At 40.4% G+C, this 23,403-nt stretch overlaps 1 protein-coding gene across 5 annotated transcripts in view; it reads right to left on the bottom strand.

The window, feature by feature from the left end:
* Nucleotides 1-23,403, bottom strand: part of PIEZO2 (piezo type mechanosensitive ion channel component 2) — a 417,861-nt gene that overhangs the window by 250,512 nt on the left and 143,946 nt on the right. For all 5 annotated transcript variants that reach the window (XM_061595221.1, XM_061595247.1, XM_061595237.1 and 2 more), the window contains exon 3: nucleotides 8,278-8,403. In XM_061595221.1, coding sequence (XP_061451205.1) covers nucleotides 8,278-8,403 — 126 coding nt within the window. The remainder of the gene's footprint in view (nucleotides 1-8,277; nucleotides 8,404-23,403) is intronic.

Raw genomic sequence — 23,403 nt, 5'->3', positions numbered from 1 at the left:
AATTTGAAATAGAGAAACATGATCAGTGTGATATAGTTAGTAGAAAAATGAATACCTAAATACTATTAAGCTATGGCTTATGAAAACAGACCAATATTATTTTAAGAACAGAAACAGAATGAATGCTCACTTTCCGAACTGTTACACAGTAATAGCAAGAAATAAACAGAACCTAAGCATTATATATGTTTAAAAAGCACTTTTACAGGCTTCTGTTTCCTCAGTCATAAATTTATTTAAAGCTGAATGTAACAAGTGACGCAATAAACATAACAATGCACCCTTACTTTAAAACACATTTTACTGCTATCTAGAGACAACGAACACAGGCAAGTAAAATAATCTTTATTCCAACATTACTGTAACAAAACAAAAAAATACAAAAATTTGTGAAGCTAAAATTATTGCCACGTATTTTTAGAAACTATAGAACTTATGTTTAACCTGTTTCACTCTGGGTTCAGGTGCAATTTTGGGACTGAATCAGCCTTGGTCATCCTGTACTGGGACAGGGGGAGTGTGACTCTCCTGCTTCTTGATCTCTCAGTGACTTTTGATACTATTGATCATGGTATCTTCCTGAACTGCCTTGGTGGAATAGGTATTGGGGGGCGCTATTTTAGAGTGGTTCTGCTCCCACCTCCAGGGTCTTTTCCAGAAAATAGCATTGGAAGACTGTGTTTTGGCTCCAACGTCCTTTTGCTATAGCGTACTGTAGGGTGCAATCTTGACCGCAGTGCTGTTTAACACCTACATGAAACCACTGGGGGCAGTCATTAGGAGTTTGGGGGCAAAGTGTTATCAGTATACTAATGACATACAGCTCTACTTCTCCACACCATCTGAGTTAGAAGAGGTGGTACATGATCTGCATTGTTGTCTAAGGTGTAGTGGTGGATTGGATGAGGGTCAATAAACAGCGCTTGAACCCTGGGAAAACAGAGACACTATAGGTTGGCAGTTCCCATGTTCAGGAGTCTGGCCAGTTGTCTGCTTTGGACAGGGTTGCATTCACTCTGAAAGAACACACTCAGAGTTTGGGAGTGCCCCTGGATCCATATTTATTGCTGGAAGCTCAAGTAGCCTCGATGGCTAGGATCTTGGACAGGGATAGTTTGCCACAGTTATTAAAATATTGGTAACCTCAATAATCCATTACTGCAATGCACTCAATGTTGGTCCCTCCTTGGGACTGGTCTAGAAGCTCAGCTGATGCAAAATGCTGTGGCTAACCTGTTGATGGGGATAGACTATTGCCAGCACATAACTCTGGTGCTCAAAAGCTTGCACTGGGTGCCCATATACTACCGGGCCATGTTCAGGGTTCTTGTATTAATTTACAAGGCCCTTAACAACTTGTGTACAGAATACCTCAAGGACTGGCATGTGCATTATATTCCTGCCTGAACACTGAGGTCTTTGGGGGAGTCATTGTTAACGGTCTCCCACGGCTCAGATGCACGGCTCCTATCCACCTCATGTTGTGGGTCCAATTTTATGGAACTCTCTTCCAGTTGAGGTTAGACAGACAGAACTTCTGGCATCCACTGAAGACTTTTTTTTTTAAATTCCAGCAGGCATTTTAATTGAAGTCTGATTTTATAGTTTTAACCTATTTCTATTTCCTCTGAATTATATTCACTGTACACTGCTTAGAGATTATTGTAGTTAAGTGGTATATAAATTGTCTAAATAAATAAATAATATAAATTTACAGTGTTCTGAAAAGTAGAACAACACCACCAGATAGGAATCTGTATCAGATTTTTTTTAAAAAATTCCATGATAAATCTTATAACAGAAATAGATATCTGGACTTGCACAATGTAAGCCCAGAGATTCTTACATGGAACTCTCGCAATCCTCAGGGCTTTTGACTTTTTTCTTCAATGGTAATATTTTAGAGTTTGTTTCACTTTTATGAAACCTCATTAAATGTGGGAAAATGTACAAATGAAATATCCCAGATTGTGGTACATAAAATACAAAACATAAAATTTCAATATAGTTCAATATTCTATTAAAATAGTATACCAAGAATAAATATTTGCAGTTGTTTCCCAGTTCAAAGCATATTACCCCTTTATAGAAAAGAGTATATCATTTCAGTAATGGTTTTGTACACTAAGATGGGAGAGAGTGATGAGTTCTTCATATCTAAAACAGGATGATTGTGGGAATGCACACTTCGATGCAACTATTAATCGCCAAAAAACATGTGTCATGTAAATAAATACAGGATCAAGGGTGGGTAAAACCACAACATTTTCTATTAACTGTAATAGAACACCATTAAAAAACGTCTTCAAGAAATCCCCAGAAGGGAAAAAACATTTTGTATAAGCAACAGAGCAGATCTTTTGGTAGCTGATTACATTCCAGTGGCAAAAGCAGTAAATGAAGAGAAGATACCCCCACTTCCTTTTATGCAGTGAACATGGAAACATCCACTGTTCCCAGTTATAGGCAGTAGGCTAAGGCAGCTTTCTTTCAGAGATTTTCTGGGGGGCTCTCTGATTGTTGGCATTGGGGAAAGTGTGAGGATGGAGAGGGAATACCAGCCCGATTAGATATTCCACAACTCGCTTGAGGATCAGATCACAGCTATCAGCCAGATTATGCACTTCTACTGATTTTGCAATGCAGTTTCACTCCCCAAAAGTGTGCACAAAAATACTATTTTTCATTAAAAACGCATGCTGAATTCACACTCTAGGACAATGCATTGAAAATAACTGACAGGAATGTATTGCTTTACATAAAGAGTGTGTACAAAATGTGTAAAATTTATATGCAGATTTTTCTGCAAAGAATGGGATGGAAGAGATCTATGACTGAGCAACAGCAAAAATAACATGGAATGGATTTAGGCTGGTCCATCCATCCCTAGTAAAGTGTTGGGTCTCATTTCGGGGGGGGGTAGTCTTGTTTTTTCCTACTTTTCATCTTGATGGACTTCTCGTTGTATTTTATTATTGTATTTGTATTTTAAAAGTCAGTTCATAAGTCACCTTGTTAGACCCACTGAGTCAGAAATCATATTTTGCTAATTAATTAGACTGTAACAAGGGACAATCATTCCAATTCTTTGTTCAAATAAAGATACCAAGATCATTTACCATTTAAGTTTTAGTGGGATCTTAAATTTATTCATTATAAATAAATCCAGCAATTATGTAACATCAGCAATTGCATTTCATTGCTTTCCCCAATCACATGATCAACAATTGCAGTTAACAAATAACAAAAAGATGTTTGTACCCAACTTTTGTAGGCAGTTTTTTCATGATGTCTACCCTGGGCTTTTGCATTAGCTGCCACAGGTATGCATAGAGCAAGAAAAGAAAACATGCAGCTGCTTCTTTAAAAATCACAACACTGGGGCTAGGGTTCACACACACATACATAGAGATGGGTAGAACTCTGAAAAGCTAGATTTTTCCAGATTGGGACTGGTAGACTACGGCCTAGTTCAGACAATCACCTTAACTTTGCTTTGCTTAAACTAACATTTATTTGCCATAGTTCTTTCAGTTCATATGTAATGCAGAACTGCAGTTTGTTCTAATCTCTGATTTATCCTTCAATACATTGCCCTTTCACTTTAATCAACTCTCAATTCCCTCTCCTTTCTGAAGTTCACATACTTCACATTCTCTACCATGAAAAAGAAGAGAGGCAACATTGACATGCAAATGGGATAGGGCGATATGTGATGTTTGCCAGAGGAGACCCAATGAAAGAAATAGACTTAAATCCACTGACCAAGGGTCTACTCTGAGTTTGACTTAGCTGAATATCACCCATTATATCTGTAGTGACTACAAGAAAAAGTTAATCTCAGTTTATTTCTTATAATTGGATTGAAATGATTTCCTTACAACAGCAATAATTCAAAGAAAGAAAAAATTAACATCCTTTTCTCATTCAGAAGATAAGTAAGTATGCACAGAGGCCATCTCTAGTACATATTGAAAATCTAAGAAAGAAAATTTGTGTTTGCATCAGAAAATAAATTACAGTGCCATGTAGTGAACACATTCCATTTCTTTCAGAATTTTCTGGTGGGACAAATCCTTCATTCATGGAAATGTCTTTCCACTATTAATCACTAGGACCAATGTTGTTCAACTCATCTGCTATTTTACTGAAAAAGAGATTTTACCGGTTACATTTCTTCACTGTATTTGAAAAAACTCTGACATGGCAAACTTTTTAATAGGTCTAATTAACTGCAATGTTAAAATAAAATGTGGCTAATGTTAAATTTTCCATTGTTTTTCTTCTAAGAAAGGAAAATATCTCTAACAGATTGCAATTTTGGAAAGATTGCCTCTGACTTACCACTCCTAACTTACCTATAAAGTTTTAATCTCACTTGGATTATAAGAAATATGTCTAATATCAAATATGAACTATGCATCATTTAGAAAGCCAGATATCTGTTACAAAGCTAAATGTTTAAAGATTTCTTTTCTGTTGATAGAGAACGCTTATGGATTATGAGAAAACAAGATCCTCTTCAAAAGAATCTGTATTTCTAAATAGCTGGACTGAGTCTGTGGCACCAGCCTATGGAAGGGGCACATCCAATACTCCAGGGTTCCAGGGGGGAATAAGATCAAAACCAAGCCCCAAATGAGAATCTGACAAGCCAAGTGCAGCTACTCAAGGTTTACTGAGGTGTAGCATTAAGTACAGGATCCCAACTCCCCATGACCTTCTCAAGCAGTACAATCACAGTTTCTCAGTTGAAGCATCCCAAGACCCACAATAGCCCCTTTTCCAAGGGTTTGGGGTTTGGTGACTGAAAGGTCCAGGGTTCAGCGGCTGGCCCCTGCTGAAGATATCTTGGGGGCACCCGAGATGGCCAGGTTCTCCCAAATCTGTGTCCAAGAGGACTGGACAAACAGTGAAAGCCTTCACTCAGGGCTCCCAGTAGGTGGGAGAAGGAACTACAGTGGAGCCAAGAAAATGTGGTCTCTGCTGCTTTTTCTCCCTCTCCATAAGACCATTTCCCACCCCCCTCATTGTTGCTTCCTTTGGTCTATTAAAGCTCCTGAGCCCATCATTAGTTCCTGGTGATAAGCACTGCTCCCTGTCCTGCACTGCTTCGGCTTGCACTGGCTGAGTAGCAGCAATCTTGGCTCCAGGAGAGATGGATTGGGACTACCTCAAAGGGACTATCAGCTGCCTCAAAGTGACTATCACGGCAAAAGCTATTCTATCCAAGGTTTTCCTGGTGGATCTTCACATAGTCCTGTTCTTCAATGTTGCTCATAGTCAGTGTTGCTCCTATCCAATACTGAAGCCTATGGGTAACTCTTTTACAGTGCTCACTGGGCTGCAAGCAGGGTGATCTCAGGAATCATACAGATTGTGTTTTTCTTGCTAGGTAACCAAGTCTTAAAATATAATGCAGTTAATCACTATTTATGCTTACATTTCCCTATTTAAAATAGATGTAAATCACCCCTATATCTGAGAGAACAAGCTAGCTAGAGTATAATGTTTCCCATTATTTCTTCATCTCCACTCCCACCTCCTTTTGGCTCAGAAAGCAAGCATTCTTACAATGTAGTTTAATATCAACAAGGTGACAAAACAGATTTTGACACTGTCCTCGGGGAGGCGGGGAGTAAATAGGAGCTGGGAAGCATCTACTTCAAAATGAGTAATTTATCTGGAACAAGTATGAAAATGATTCTAGTCTTCCAAATTGGGATAGGGTAGAACTAGGCCAGCCTTCCCCAACCTGGTTCCCTCCATATGTTTTGGATTACAGTTCCCATCGCACCTTAACATTAGTCATGCTGGCTAGCGCTGATGAGATTTGAAGGGCAAAGCGTCTGGAGGGAGCACCAGATTGGAGAAGAGTGAACTAGACAATGAACACACAATAGGACATGATGGCTAGTCAAAGAGGCCAAAGGGCAAAATGTCCAAGCCAGAGACATTTGGAAAGGAACCCCCATGTACTGGTGTTTGTTGGCTAATGTTAGAAATCTCCAAGCCAATATGAAACTGGCATATGATCATCTCTTGATTTAATCTCTACAGAAAGGACACGGAAGAGCATATTGGGGACAGAGTCTCTTCATGTAGTCAAACAAACCAGAAATCTCAAAAGAATTGTCATGGGTGGCAATAACAGGCCTTAAAAGTAATTTAGTACTGGGAATATACACTCAGGTGATCTTGAAACGGGAAATGAAATCAGGGAGGAATCTAAAAGTAATTCTGTTGTAACAGTGGGAAAGTTCCAATACCCTCCAGTTGACTGGATAAATTCATGTTTTGATCACAACAAAGTAGTAAAATTTCTAGATACCCTAAGTGACTGTTCCCTGGAACACCTTGTTATGGAAGCTACCAGGGGACAGGAGTGGATACCATAATGGCAGCAGTTATGCTTATTTTCAACAGATTCTATAGAGCAGGTATCGAACTACAGATAGCCATGCTAAGTATGTTTTAACATAAACATCTTAATAAAATTAAAAGGTGAAAATGCACCTTGAAAGATTTGGTAAACTTAATTTTGTTTATAAATTGTGTAACCATAATCCCAAAGAAAGCACAGTTCCAGAAGCAAAGCTAACTACAAATCCTAGCAACCATGACAAGAAAACAACTACTGTGGAAAGTAGTACTGGTACTTAGGGAAGGTGATTGAGAGGGTTGTGGCGCAGCAATTGCAAGTACTCTTGGATGAAACAGATGATCTTGACCCATCCCATTCTGGGTTCAGGCTTGGTTATGGGACTTAATCAGTCTTGGGTGCCCTGATGGATGACCTTTATTGGGAGGAGGACAGAGGAGTGCGACCCTGTTATTCTTACTTGATCTCTCAGGGGCTTTGGATACCATTGACCATGGTATCCTTCTGGGCCAACTTGGTGAAATGGGTATTGGAGGCTCTGTTTTACAGTGGTTCTGATCCTATCTTCAGGGTCGCTCTCAGAGAATAGCATTGGGTGACTGTCTTTCAGCCCCCTGGCAGTTGTGCTGTGGGGTGCCGCAGGGTACCATCTTGTCCCCCATGCTGTTTAGCATCTATATGAAGCCCTTGGGAGCAGTCATCAAGAGATTTGGAGTGAGGTATCAGCAGTATGCTGATGATACCCAGCTCTATTTCTCTGTAACATCTGAATCAGGAGAGGCCATGCAAGCCCTGGACCGCTGCCTGGACTTGGTGGTGGGCTGGATGAGGGCCAATAAACTGAGTCTGAATCCTAGCAAGATGGACGTGCTGTGGGTTGCTGGTTCCCGTGTTCGGATAATTGGTCAGTTGCCTATTTTGGATGGGGTCGTACTCCCTCTGAAAGAGCAGGTCCATAGTCTGGGGGTGCTCCTGGATCCCTCTTTGTTGCTAGAGGCCCAGGTGACCTCCATGGCTAGGAGTGCCTTTTACCAGCTTCAGCTGGTAAGACAGCTGCGGCCATTTCTGGACCAGGATAGCCTGACCACTGTTGTCCACGCACTGGTAACCTCCAGGCTGGATTACTGTAATGCACTCTATGTGGGGCTGCCCTTGAGGTTGGTCCAGAAGCTGCAGCTGGTGCAAAATGCAGCGGTGAGACTGCTCACTGGGGCAGGGTATTGCCAACATGTCACCCTGCTGCTGAAAGAGTTGCACTGGCTGCCCATTTGCTACCGGGCCAAGTTCAAGGTTCTAGTGTTGGTGTACAAAGCCCTATACAGCTTGGGACCAGGATACCTGAAAGACCGTCTTACCCCTTATATACCCAGTCGATCACTGCACTCTGCAGGAGAGGGCCTCCTGCAAATACCATCTTATCAGTAGGTTTGTTCCGCACAATATCGGAAATGGATCTTTAGTGTGGTGGCACCTACCCTGTGGAATTCCCTCCTCTTGAATATTAGGCAGGTGCCATCTCTGCCATCTTTTCGGTGCCTTTTGAAGACTTTCCTCTTTCAACAAGCCTTTTAAGTTGAGACCTATCCCAGTCAGCGTCTGTGTTAAAATTGCTTGTTAATACGTGTTTTTTTAATAGTATGTTTTAACCCTTTTTAAAAAGATGTTTTTAAAGCTTTTTTTAAAAAAATCCTTTTAACGTTGTTTTGTTTGGGTGTATTTTGGGTACTGTTTTTATGATGTTTTAAGGTGTTTCTGGTGCTTCTGTTTGCCGCCCTGGGCTCCTGCTGGAAGGAAGGGTGGGATATAAATCAAATAATAAATAAATAAATATATAATCATAATGCCCTTCCTACATAAGGAGCTATGAAATACATTGTACAAAGTAGGATACTCACAGTTATAATCAGGTTCGATACTTTTACCAGCTTCAAGGCTGTTTACTGTGATTTGAAAGATGATGTGCAGAAGCAGAAAAGTTAGACTCATGAAACACAAGGATTTTAGTAGTCGGCCTGTATGCCCTAAAAGACACAAAACACAATTCAAAGCTACTTAATGTGACAATAAACATTGACATGGATAAGTCTACAAGAAGTGCTACAACATTTATGCATATGAAATGCAGTTTTAAAATGTATATAGACATAGATATTAGGCTTCATGGCACCACAGTGCAACATTCTAGACTTTGGGTTGGGCACCCTCCAGAACTGAGCAGAGGGTTGCAGGACAGAGGAGAGGAAGGTGAAATCCCATTGCATTCCACCCTTTACACTAAAGAAAATGCAATACTTCCACCAACATACAGTGTTGTCTTCAGAGCTCTAGCACTATGTTCCATCAAAACAAGTTCTACACATGGGATAAATTAGGCAAAATGGAGTATCGTGCCTGATTCAAATTTAATGAAATATTCTGTAAAATATTTATTTTAATGATATCCAAAGCAAACTTTTTTTCTATATGTTACAGGCACAGCAGTCCAACTCAGGGGAAGCCGATGAAAGGGGTGCTGGCGGAGAAGGAGCCGTCAGGAAGCTCCATGGCATCTATTTGCCATTCGGGAGCTGCTGGGCCAGTGGAACATCAGTTCAACCAGGAGCTGAGCGAATGAACACAAAAGAAAAAGCCAGCTCTGATGAATACCTCTACCTGCAAGTAAGGGTTCGCCATAGACTTCCATTATAATTATTTTCTTAGACCAACCTTTTTCTCAATGTAACTTTGGTCTGTATAAGAACCACCAGGAGCACACCAAATGGAAGTTGGATGTTATGTAAGTCCCCCCCCAGCCCCTCAGCCCACATGACTTTGGAATGCCCCTTTTTCAGGCCTTACACTGACTTCCACCGGCACCCCTTCCATCAGTCTGGGCTTCCCCGGCATACCCCTGGCTGAGTTGGCAGGGTCCCAGCTCCACTGCAGCAGAGCTGGGGCAAGGGGCTTCTGTCAGCAAAGCCTGGTGGAGTCAGGACCCTGCCACCTCAGCTGGGGATCCACCACATCCAACTCCCCTCAGCCCAGTGTAAGCACGAGTTGGATTGTGCCCTAAAAGTGTGATTACTCATAAATTTCATTTTTCTTTCTGCAGATAAGACATGAATACAGATTTTTAATATGGCCTTCCCCATTAATTATGGTATGTATATACCATTTTAAGAAAGAATTAATATACACCTAAGATATATCTTTTTTAAAAACAAAAATGGAGAGTGAGCTTGGATAAAATCTGGAGTAAAAAAGTGTGATTTGAAAAAAACTGGATTTAGAAATCCAAACTGAACAGGAGTTAAATAGGGGGAAAATTCTATTCACTCTTAACTTTTGCAAGACTTCCTGTTTTTACTAGAGTTTTTGTGCCCAGAAAAGTATTAGAAGCTGCATCCTCTGGATCAATAGACAATGTCACCCTTCAAGCCCGTTATACTCTTTGACTGGCAAGTTTGTCTAAGCAAGTCACTCATTTTGTTAATAAAATATTTTATCAGCCAGGACTTGCAGCATAACCATTCTCATTATTTCCAAAGGAGCATTTCCAAATTTCAAAACTTAAAAACAGCTACTTGTAATTTGTCTACATATTTTACTGGCACTGATGATCAAATAAGGCACATAAATGAATCATAGATTGGGAGTTATATAATGTATGATGATCAGTGGATGACATTGTAAGATGAACCTGTTAGCATATGAACTAAAAAAATCACAAATAAACCACATAGCCCTTTGTTTCAAGTATGAAACAAAGCCTTCCTGCCACCATGGGGAGGGGGGGAGGCAGGCATAGGCAGGCCAGGAACAGCTCTTCAGAACTCTATTCTAGGCCCCTGTTGTGTGGTTTGGTCACACGGATACAGGAATACATGGTTGCCAACCATGTTTTCCTTGCAGTGGTACTACTTGGCACTCTCTGGTGGCAGTAGCAATGGTGGCAGGAAAGTATGAGTGCAGTACAAGAAGAAAGGCAGGAGCAGAGCATTCTGTTGCCACTGAAGTATAAACTATTCTAAAAATAAATGCATTACTGGGGTAAGTTTAGAAAAAAGAAACATATCCTGGATACTATTCATAAGACGTTTCCCTTGGAGAAGTCACAAGGATAGTCAAACTCAGTGCATGGATTCGGCACATCACTTCTAAGAATCCAGTTTTCCTTTAGAGCAGGGGAGAGATGAATTAATTAATGAAATCCATTCAGGTTGATTGCATCGGTAATTCTGTCTGAGCAAAGCAAGAAGCATGGGAAAAGACCACTGTGTGTTTTGGGACTAATAGGGTCCACATTTATTGCTGGACCATTATCATATTCCATGTATGCTTATATTTGTACATTTCCTTGTACACCAAAATTAAATTTCTGGGTGAAGGTTCTACCTAACGTCAATTTTAGCATACACAGAAAGTGTGTGTGTGTGTGTGTACAAGCACACACATACATAAGTGCACATACAAGGATCAAAATGTGTCCTTATGCTTGTAGACATGCATATAGAATTTTAGGATAGTGACTGTGTGTATAGTATCATTACATAGCTTAGTCACAAGGTAACACTGGACTTAATTACATCAGGGTAGAATCAGGAGTTTCTTTTACTGCTGGAGAGAGACAACGGCTTGTTCAGCTTCCTCACAAGTTATTCTCTAAACCTTCAATTATAGCAATTTCTGATCTGCAGGTTCAATCCAGAAATGTGTGGAAAAAGTGTAAAGTCAACATGGAAATGGACTGCTTTCAAGTCGATTCCGACTTATGGCGTTTTCATGGCAAGTGGTATTCAGAGGTGGGTTACCATTGCCTTCCTCTGAGGCTGAGAGGCAGTGACTGGCCCAAGGTCACCTAGTGAGCTTCATGGCTGTGTGGGGATTCGAACCCTGGTCTCCCAGATTGTAGTCCAACACTCCAACCACTATGCCACACTGGCTCTCGCCATGGAAATACACAACATTAATACAAATTACCATCAATATTTTGAATTTAAATATTAGTCAGTACGTATTATAAATAGGAACTAAAAGGTCAAAAGACAGTGCCATGTTCTTCACTGAAGCTACATTTGAAACAAGAGTAAACGGACTCTCATAGGCGCTCATTTCAGACATTATACTATATAAGAGAGAAAATAACACACATACAGTCAAACCTTATTTACTGGGGAGCGTGGCTTGCTCACAAGCATAACTGTGGCATAGTGTTGGGTTTCCTGCATCCTAAAAATCTCCAGCGGTGTAAACGTATGACAAAGTGCCTGATCAGCTTCACAATAAAACATAAAAGTGGCAAGTTTGTAAAGGTAATGCAGGCTAACACTAGTTGGAATAATGCAAAATGGCTAGGAGTAGCAATTATGCAGGAATTGGATTGGTTTCCCAGAGCACTTGGATAGTGAAAGTGGAGCTGTCAAAATGGAGCGGGATGGATCTAAAGCCCAGAAGAGCAGGAAATTGACCAGCCTAATGCAGGAAGGCAATGAAATGGACAATTATGTGAGCTGAATAAGAGAAGCACTTGCGCTGAGTGGACAGTGGCATTGCAACCCTTAGAGGAGAAGCTGGAGACAGTCTCTAGTCAATTACAAGACTTAGAGAAAACAGCTAACACAGCAATTAACTTGAGTCTAAGTAATGACTGTAAGGTTAAATGACTGAGATCTGCGATTTTGGATTTTGAACTTTGACATGAAGACAGGTAGAATTGGGAACATAGAAAGAACCTGGAACAACAGCAGCAAAGAGAAGTGGAGGAGGAAGAACAGCAGCATGTGGGCAAGTAATAAAAGTAATGTGGTGCTTGGAGTCTACTACCGACCACTCAATCAAAGAGAAGATGAGAATGTAATTTTGAAAAGCAAATTGTCAATGTTTTGAGGAGGCATGATGTAGTAGTAATGGGGGACTTCAATTATCCTGATATCTGTTGGGAGACAAATTCTGCCAAACATAGCCCCTCCAAGAAATTTCTGACTTGTGTTGGAGATAACTTTTCCCTACAGAACGTGGAGAAAGCAATCAGAGGATCAGCTATCATGGACTTGATTCTAACCAATAGAGGTGATTTGGTAGACGAAGGAGCAGTTATGGGAACTCTGGGGGAATGTGACCACACCATACTTGAATTTTTTATTTTAACAGAAGCAAATGCTGAGATTAGCCATATGCACTCTGGCCTTCAGGAAGTTGATTTTAATAAACTCAGAACAATTGTAAGTACAGTTCCATGGCAAGCCACTCTAATGAGAAAAGGAGTCCAAGATGGATGGGAGTTTCTAAAAAAGGAAATTCTAAAAAGCACAATAGCAAGCAATTCCAACAAGGAAAAAAGAGGGGAAAACAGCAGAAGAAGCCAATGTGGCTTCACAAAAAGCTTAGAGAGGACCTGAAAACAAAAAAGGACACATACAGGAAGTGGAAAGAAGGCCAGACCACAAAGGAAGAGTACAGGCAGGTATCACAGAATTGCAGGGATGGTGTCAGGAAGTCTAAAGCTGAGAATGAGCTGTGGTTAGTGACGAATGCTAAAAGCAACAAAAAAGCTTTCTTCAAGTATGTCCATAGTAAAAGACAGAGAAAAGAAATGGTGGCTCAGCTACTCAATGAAGATGGCAAAATGGTAATAGATGACAAAGAAAAGGCAGAAGTCCTCAATTCCTGCTTTGGCTCAGTCTTCTCCCAAAAAAGGGTCTATGACCTTCCCGGGAAACATGAAGTGGAAGGGGCAGGATTGGAGCTTGAGATTGATAGACAATGGTCAAGGAATACCAAATCACTTTGAACGAGTTCAAATTGGCAGGGCCCGATAAACTGCATCCTAGAGTATTGCAGAAACTGGCTGAAGAACTCTCAGAACTGCTGTCTATTATCTTTGCAAAATCATGGAGGACTGGTGAAGTGCCAGATAACTGAAGAAGAGCTAATGTTGTCCCTATCTTCAAAAAAGGCAAAAAGGAGGAACTGGAACTATAGACCAGTCAGCCTAACATCAATCCCTGGAAAAACTCTGGAGCAGATTATAAAGCAGTCAATCTGTAAGCACCTTGAAAACAATGCAATGATTACTAGAAGCCAACATGGAGTGATGAAGAACAAATCCTAATCTTATCTCATTTTTTGATTGGGTAACCTCTTTTGTAGACTATGGGAATGCTGTGGACATAATATATCTCAACTTCAACAAAGCTTTTGACAAAGTGCCCCAGGATATTCTGATTAGCAAGCTAGCTAAATGTGGGCTGGATGGAAGAACTATGAGGTGGATCCACAGTTGGCTCCAGAATCATACTCAGAGTGCTTATCAATGGTTCCTTCTGAAACTGGGCGGAAGTAACGAGTGGAGTACTACTCAGTCCTGGGTCCAGTGCTCTTCAACATTTTTATTAACGACTTGGATGAGGAGGTACAGAGCATGTTTAACAAATTTGCAGATGATACAAAATTGGGGGGCACAGCTAATACCATGGAAAACAGAAACAGAATTCAAAGGGACCTTAATAGACTGGAGCATTGGTCTGAAAACAACAGAATGAAATTCAACAAGGATAAATGCATCTAGGAAAAAGAAACCAAATGCATAATTATAAGATGGGGGATACTTGGCTCAGCAATACGACATGTGAGAATGATTTGGGAATTGTCGTTGATCACAAACTTAATATGAGCCAACAGTGTGATGTGGCTGCAAAAATGGCAAATGCTATTTTAGGTTGCATTAACAGAAGTATTGTTTCTAAATTGTGTGAAGTATTAGTTCCCCTCTATTCAGCACTGGTTAGGCCTCATCTTGAGTACTGCGTCCAGTTCTGGTCTCCACACTTCAAGAACAATGCAGACAAACTGGAACAGGTTCAGAGGAGGGCAACAATGTTGATCAGGGGACTGGAAACAAAGCCCTGTATGGAGAGACTGAAAGAACTGGGCATGTTTAGCTTGGAGAAGGGAATACTAAGGGGAGTTATGATAGCACTCTTTAAGTACATGATAGGTTGTCACACAGAGGAGGCCGGGATCACTTCTCGATCGTCCCAGAGCGCAGGACACGGAATAATGGGCTCAAGTTGCAGGAAGCCAGATTTCAACATGAGGAAAAACTTCCTAACTGTTAGAGCCATACAAAATGGAACCAATTACCTAGAGAGGTAAATGTAAAAATTTAGTCATAGAATCATAGAATAGTAGAGTTGGAAGGGGCCTATAAGACCATTAAGTCCAACCGACAGGTATCCCTTTCTCCTCATCCATGTGGGAACAAATGATACTGCCAAACAAAGCTATGAAGAAATCACATCAAACTTTGAAGCACTGGGAAGGAAACTCAATGACTTTGGGGCCCAGATAGTTTTTTCATCCATCCTTCCAATACTTAGAAGAGGAGTAGAAAGCGAAAGAAACATACTCTGTGTGAATTAATTACCTAGAGAGGTAGTGGGCTCTCTGACACTGGAGGCATTCAAGAAGCAGCTGGACAGCCATCTGTCGGGAATGCTTTGATTTGGATTCCTACATTGAGCAGATAGTTGGACTTGATGGCCTTACAGGCCCCTTCCAACTCTACTATTCTATGATTCTCTGATTCTATAAAGCTTTATGCAACAAAGTGAGCTCAATTACGGAGACAAAGTGGTAGAAATATTTCCAGACATTTCTCTAGAAACCCTTAAGCACCATAGGGCTTTATGCCCTTTCACAACAAGCCTCAGAGAAGCAGATCTCCTCTATAGGTGAGGATACTCATTGAAGCTAATAGTGGAACATAAAGGCAAAAATCTGCTCTGCAACAGAAGAAAAGCAAATAAAAAAAATCCTAAAGGACCTGCAGATCACTTTTTCAGAGGGGGGGGGAGTCGAGCGCAGAAGGGGAAAATTCCTGGCAGCAAAAAAAAAGCAGGATAAAAAGAGGAAGAATGTGAACCCCTATGGGAATGAAAGTAATGACAGTTTCTCCTATGACTATCTCCTACCGCCATCTTTTTCATCAAACAACTTCGTCACTGAATATGTTACTATTGCAATTCACCATTTATGCACTGGTTCAGCACATTGACAGCCTCACCTGAAGAAAATGAAAAGGAGAAATAGAGCTGCGTGTCATCAGCATACTGATGTCAACGCAGTCCAAAGCTCCGGATGACCGCACCCAATGATTTCATGTAGATGTTGAACAGCATGGGGGACAGACACTACGCTCAACATCTAAGGCCCTCCTCCAGGTGCCTACTCAGGGGGAAGCTGGGAGTCTGGCAACAAGGGAGAGGGCCTTCTCAGTGGTGGCCCCCAAATTATGGAATTATTTTGCTGACAAGGTGCACCTGGAGCCAACACTGTTATATTTTCGGCATCAGGTCAGGACTTTCCTCTTCTCCCAGGCCTTTTTTGCATGTTTTTTTTAAATTGGTTTTTTTGTGTTTTAAAATTTGTATATTTCTTTTTATTGTTTTTAATTGCTGTAAACCGCCCAGTGAGCTTTGGGTATGGGGCGGTATATAAATGTAATAAATAAATTAAATAAATAAATTTGGGGGTAGACGTTCAAGATACTGTGTGGGTCAAAGTATGGTCTAAACCCTCCTCCAAATGGTTTCAGGAATTCAGGAAGTGACTCAAAATGGTATTCAGATGGAATTGTACTCTCCTGAACCTTTATCACATTAATAAATAAGTCTCCCATTGATGTTGGAGAGGATGTGATGCACTGAGTTCCTTTAAGCATTTTATGGTGGGAATGTGGCCTCACAAAAGCTTTTTAGGATTTGGTCTTTCGTGAAACTCTGCATCTGTTTTGGCATTGCTTTTTAAGATGTTTTATTTATGATCTTTTTTTAGATGTTTCAAGATATTTTTAGTGTTTTGTCCCTTGTTTGCCACCCTGGGCTCCTTGAGGGAGGGAGGGAGGGAGGGAGGGATAAATTAGATTAGACAGATGAGATAGACTAGACAGCCAGATAGATAATAAAACTTCCCTAACTGACGGTCAAACTCTGTCACCAGACTCGGTATTAGAGTTATTATCCCTGGAAAATAATAGCAATCCTACAGCAGTACATAAGAATTTAGTAACATTTTTATTGTCAACAGCCTGCTTAGTGATATTGGTCAAATGGAAATCAGGAACAGATTTTATCATCCAGTATTGGATAAACAAAGTGTAGGAGACAGCTCTCACAGAACGTATAATGCAGCACAGCAGACTGATATGGGGTTTGTCAAAAAAGGACTATTTTGATGCTGTCTGGTTCCCATTTTTATATTATGTGAATAGTCATTCATTATCTGTAACTCGCCCAATTATACAGCTCTCCTTACGAGAAGGCATGTCACCTCTGGTGCAGGTTTACCCTCTTAGCTTCTTTTTTCTGAGTATGTATTCCTTATTCCTTACCAGTCATGATTCTATTAAATATGGTTAATGGCAAAGAGAACTATTACAACACTTATTGTACAGAAATAGAAAACGACAACAAAACGGGTAGAACAAGAGCCCTATTCCAAAAGATTAGAGAAATGAAAGGGAAATTTAAACCAAGAGTAGGGATGTTGAATAATCAACAGGGGAACACACTGACTGACTGAGATGAAATAAGATGGAAGCAACACACTGAAGTGTTGGCGTGTGCGTGTATAGATCATACAAGGATGGAATCCAAGAGTCGCATAGAACAGGAATAAGCCAGGCCAGGCAAGTTTCTTGTAAGAGTCTTTACTAGGCAAAGACATTAGACACAGTTCTCTTCACAGACAGTTTTTCCCCCACACTGAGTTTTTTCCAAGCATCACACCTTATCAGGCTTCCCAGCCAGCTACTGACCTTGGCAAACCTGGCGCTCTGTTCTCACAGCTTAACCCTTCTGCTTCAGGTTTCACTCTCTTTGCTAAAAACCCTGTCTGTGAGTCTCACAGCCTGCTTCACTGACCAACAGCCCCCACCTGAGACTCACAGATTACAAAACTTCATTGTTCATTATTACATTTCTACAATATTAACTTTTCATTACATGTACCCAACATTTTGCCCCAAAACGTTCTATGTGTTTCACCCTGGGCTTTCTTCCAGTCAGTTTCTCATAGGGAGACATGCCTATTGTTCTGTGCATGAGACGGTTCTGAATATAAACAGTGTACAGAATACATTCACCCCAATAAGTGTTATTCATATCTGCATCTGCTAGCATGGCTCTCATTGAATCCTGCAATGACCGGTTCCTCCTCTCTGCAGTTCCGTTGGAGGATGGGCTGAAGGGAGCAGTGAGACTCTGTATTATTCCCTTCTTTTCCAAATATGTTTTAAATGAATTACTGGTAAATTCTCCACCTTGATCTGTCTTGATATTTTTGATAACAACCCCATATTGTGTCTCTGTTCTCTGTATAAATGCCTTCAATTTCTCTTCTGCTTCACTTTTCTTTTTCAATAAGAACACATGTGTAAATCTGGAGAAATCATCCACAATCACTAAATAAAACCTTGCTCCACCTTTTGAGCACTGGAAAGGTCCAGCCAAATCCACATGTATGAGCTGATAGGGTTCAGTGGTCGTGCTTTCACAGCTCTTATTTACCGGAGTCACAGTCATTTTTGTTTTATAGCATACTTCACACTCATCCACATGCTCACAATGTGTTAATTTCAAATCTTGACTATGCTTTGGGGTGTTTTGTACCTTTTCGAAATGTGCGTGTGCCAATTTTCTGTGCCATTCATGTAAACAATTATCATGTTTATCTTTATTAACTCTTATCCAAGCACACATGGGTTTATCAAGATTGCACTCAACCATAAACATTTGGTTCTGTAATTTCCCTTGCATACATATTTCACCATCCTTTCTCACAAAACATCTATCCCCTTCAAATGTAACTTTACAACCTATTTGAGCCAATTTTCTTACTGATAGAATGTTATATTTTAAACCAGAAACCAATAACACATCTGTTAATATAGTTCCCAAAGTACTCAACCTGAGCGTGCCTTTTTCAATCGCGTCTTGAGTCGATCCGTCAGCCAGATAAATCTTCTCCTGCGTCGGCTTTGAAGTGTAAAATAAACTAGAGTCTGTGATTAGGCAATTAGACGCTCCACTGTCGAGAAGCCACTTAGAGTTAATGAGTTTATTGTCCTCCTTAGTAACAAAGTTCACGCTTGTTCTCTGACTTTCAAAGTCCCTGTTATTTCTCTTCTTTAAACAATGTCTCTGTATATGTCCACGGGACCCACAAAAGTAACATATTTTATTCTCTTGCCTGTTTCTTTGATTTTGTTGTTGTTGTACAGCCACAGTCTCTTTTAACTCTGTTTTCTTATTCTCTTATCTTCTATTCCACTCTTGTTGAAGTTTCTGTTCTACAAAGTCCAAATTCAGATGTCCGTCGGGTAAAGTTTCCAGGCTAGAGACCATGACCTCCCATTTTTGATCAAATGAAGATAACAGTATATAGACCATCTGAATGTCACTATGATGCACTCCTCTATCTTGCAGCTCAGCATTTAATCTACGAAATTCAGCCAGATGCTCTGTCATAGTCACTTCATCTGTAAAACGCATCTGATAAAGTTTCCGTGCTAAACACAGCCTGCTCCCAGCAGTTTGCTGCACATGAGCGGCTCTTAGCTTCTCCCACATCTGATTAGCTGTCAGCTCATTACTCACCAGCAACAGTTGAGAATCAGACAGCCCCAGAGTAATAAAAGCCTTCACTTTCTCATCTTTCTTCAACCACGCTGCTGAAGGAGCTGCCGGAGGGGTTTTTTCTACAACATCATTCAAATCTTCTTTAATCAGAACTGCTCTCATTCTCCATTTCCAGCTGGAGTAGTTTACAGCACTCAGCCTCTCCATCGGCATCCCGGATAACAGGTTTACAGCCATGTTGCCCACTCTTACTTGCCTCTTACTTGCACTTTGTTTCTCTCTGCAACAACGTCACGTCAACTGCTCTCGAACCCACTACCTTGTATGATAAGCTGGGCCCATAACCCCTGTTGGCGTGTGCGTGTATAGATCATACAAGGATGGAATCCAAGAGTCGCATAGAACAGGAATAAGCCAGGCCAGGCAAGTTTCTTGTAAGAGTCTTTACTAGGCAAAGACATTAGACACAGTTCTCTTCACAGACAGTTTTTCCCCCACACTGAGTTTTTCCAAGCATCACACCTTATCAGGCTTCCCAGCCAGCTACTGACCTTGGCAAACCTGGCGCTCTGTTCTCACAGCTTAACCCTTCTGCTTCAGGTTTCACTCTCTTTGCTAAAAACCCTGTCTGTGAGTCTCACAGCCTGCTTCACTGACCAACATGAAGAACTCTATAAAAGAGATGCAAGGATGACAGATTCATTCATAGAGGAACCATAGGATGGAGAACCAGAAATTTTAGAATGTGAGGTGAAAGCTGGTCTTAAAATACTTGGAAGAAACAAATCACCAGGAACAGATGGCATACCAATTACAGGATACTAAGACTGAATCTGTCCAAATTTTGAAAAACAATCTGTCAACAAATGCTCAAGATTCTACAACAAAGGCTCTTACCATTTATGGAGCAAGAAATGACAGATGTCCAAGCTGGATAGAGAAAGGGAAAAGGTACCAGAGATCATATTGCAAACATACGTTGAATAACAGAAAGGAACAAGGAATTTCAGAAGAAAATCACCCTGTGCTTTATAGATTACAGCAAAGCCTTTGATTGTGTGGGTCGTGAAAACCTATGGAATGCTTTAAAAGAAATGGGGGCGCCACAGCATCTGACTGTCCTGATACATAACCTATACTCTGGACAAGAGGCTACTGTAACAACAGAATATAGAGAAACCGATTGGTTCCCAATAGGAAAGGGTGTGAGACAATGGTGTATTTTATCACCCTACTTGTTTAATCTATACGCAGAACATATCATACGGAAAGCGGGATTGGGCCAAGGAGGTGTAAAAATTGGAGGGAGAAATATCAATAATTTAAGATATGCAGACGATACCATACTACTTAGCAGAAACCAGTAATGATTTGAAACGAATGCTGATGAAAGTTAAAAAGGAAAGCACAAAAGCAGGATTACAGCTGAATGTCAAGAAGACCAAAGTAATGACAACAGAAGATTTATGTAACTTTAAAGTTGGCAACGAGGACACTGAACTTGTCAAGGATTATCAATACCTTGGCACAGTCATTAACCAAAATGGAGACAACACTCAAGAAATCAGAAGAAGGCTAGGACTCGGAGGGCAGCTACGTGACAACTAGAAAAGGTCCTCAAATGCAAAGATGTATCACTGAACACTAAAGTCAGGATCATTCAGACCATGGTATTCCCGGTCTCTATGTATGGATGTGAAAGTTGGACAGTGAAAAAAGCGGATAAGAGAAAAATCAACTCATCTGAAATGTGGTGTTGAAGGAGAGCTTTGGCGCATACCATAGACTGAGAAAAAGACCACTAATTGGGTGTTAGAACTGCCACTAGAAGCTAAAATGATGAAACAGAGAGAGCTTTTTCAGCTGTGGCACCCAAGCTCTGGAATACCCTACCCCAAGAAGTTCGCTCTGCTCCCTCCTTGTTGGTTTTCCGGAGACTTCTGAAAATGATCTTGTTCCGGAGAGCCTTTGTGAGAGACTAAAGGTAGAGCCTGATACTTATTTTATGTCTTCTATGTTAAATTTTACCTTTGTAGTCCCTTTAGTACCAATCCCTATATATATGTATATATGTGTGCATATTGTATTTTATGTATTTTAATTGTATTTTATGTATTTTAATTTATTTTAATGTTTTTGTGATTTTACTGCTTACAATTTTATTATGTACATGTCTGATTTTATTTTTGTAAGCCGCCCTGAGTTCCCTATTATAGGGTAGAAGGGCAGGATAGAAATATTTTAAATAAATAAATAAATAAAATACAGTAGAAGTGCTACTATACTTTATTTAAAAAGTCTTCATATTTTCAATACTTAAAGAAAATTGTAACAATATATGCCAGAATAAATGCTTAGGAAAATTCTAAAACCATGTGCAGAACTGTCTCTGTTACAGATGCCACATAATACTCCTGCATTTGTAAGAAATCATTCTTTTAGTGTGGCAGTATCTACACTTTGGAATTCCCTGCCTTTTGACATCAGGCAAGGGTTTTCACTATATATTTTTTGGCGCCTGCTTAAAACATTTCTGTTTAGGCAAGCCTATCCAGACACATAGATGTTGATATGTTTTAATTTCTTTTTTTAATTTCTTTTTCGTCTACTGCTGCTTTACTTGTTTTTAATTACTTGTTTTTAACTGCTTAGAGGTTCTCTACAATCAAGCGGTATATAAACTATGTTAAATAAATAAACAAACATAAAAATAACACTGCTAGAATAAGAACATATTTATATAGTATTTTATATTTGTGGTCACTTTTATGATGAATGCAAAGCAACACAACTTTGTACGTTACACTAGAAAATCTTAGAAGCACATGTAATTCAACAGAGCTAGATACTATTTAATGGTCAGACAGAGAGGCTATAGTTTATGCTTGGAATGAAGTTTGCTATTAATACAACAGAAACACAGTGAAAACCTTTTAGAGCACTTAAAACTTGATTAATCCATAAAACTAATTTATTTATTCACTGTCAATATAGCTTCTCAACAGTTTTTATAACATCTTTTACTACCATTTTCTTATGCTTCAAGTCACAGCAAACAAATTTAACAGCCATGAAACACCTCACTGTAAATTTTATATTTATTTATTATTGGCATTAGTATAGATGCCTTGAAAAATAGTGGGCACTTAATAACTATACTTACAGAGCAAAAGAACCTAGAAGCACGTTTCTTGTCCCTTCAGAGTGCATCTGTGAGAAAGCCACATTACGAAACTAGCATTCATGGTCAGAGCGCTTCTATGCTGCAGCTTTACCAGCTGTCAATATGGCTCTTTAGTGGGATATGAGAAGAAAGTTCTTCTATCTCATATGATTTTCAAGGTCAAATTGTGAGGAAATGCAGGGTTCCACATCAATTTTTTTCAATTACCCTTTTAATGTGGGGCTGGGGCATTTCCAGGAGAGAATAAGCTGGTGGGGAAAAAAATGGAAATGGACTGCCTTCAAGTTGATCCCGACTTATGGCTACCCTATGAATAGGGTTTTCATGGTAAGTGGTATTCAGAGGGGGGTTACCATTGCCTCCCTCTGATGCTAATCCTCCCCAGCTGGCTAGGGCCTGCTCAGCTTGCCACAGCTGCACAAGCCAGCCCCTTCCTTGTCCGCAACTGCCAGCTGGGGGGCAACTGGGCTCCTTGGGACTATGCAGCTTGCCCTCAGCTGCACACATGGCAGGGTATGTAATCCTTGAGCCACTCACTGTGGGGGTGATCTTTAGCTGGCCCTTGACACCCAGGAGACACGAGCGGGGATTTGAACTCACAGACTCTGGACTCCCAGCCAGGCTCTCCTCCACACTGTGCTATACCAGTTTATGAAAGAGGTGCTTAATCCTTTCCAGGCTCATTGGTTCTATCCCATGCAACTGAATTATTTTTGTCCCCTTCCAGTCACACTCCCAATCCAGAAGTGAGCTTACCTGTCCCCCACCCCAACTCCCAAGAAGAACTTCAAGGTGCATTTTCAGGGTAGGAGGAGGAGGAGTTAGTCACCCCCATTATTCAGTTCTCCACCTGAAATGCTCCCTGACCCCATCCTCCCAGTCATCTTGGCAAATGTGGACCTAACTACACATATTTGTTTAACTAAATACTTTAAACTTTAAACAAATATCTAGTGTGGTCTTCAATACTAAGCCCTCAAAACAGGCTGAGCCAATTGAATAGCCAGTGCTAATGTCTTGCTCATAGCACTTTCCTTCTTGCTTTTTTACTTTCTCTGATGTTCCAGATGCATTTCAATGCCCTCTTCCAAACTGCTGAATTTCTATACAATAAGTAGCTTATGTGTCCATAGGCTGTGTGATAAAAGAACACAGTGGCTTTTTCCCCCCTGAGGTAACAGCAAGTATACAAACATGACTCAAGGGTGACAGATTAGTAC

The sequence above is a fragment of the Rhineura floridana genome, chromosome 1 (genome assembly GCF_030035675.1).
Source record: "Rhineura floridana isolate rRhiFlo1 chromosome 1, rRhiFlo1.hap2, whole genome shotgun sequence".
NCBI classification, from domain to species: Eukaryota; Metazoa; Chordata; class Lepidosauria; order Squamata; family Rhineuridae; genus Rhineura; species Rhineura floridana.
This window is presented reverse-complemented; position numbering and strand designations above follow the sequence as displayed.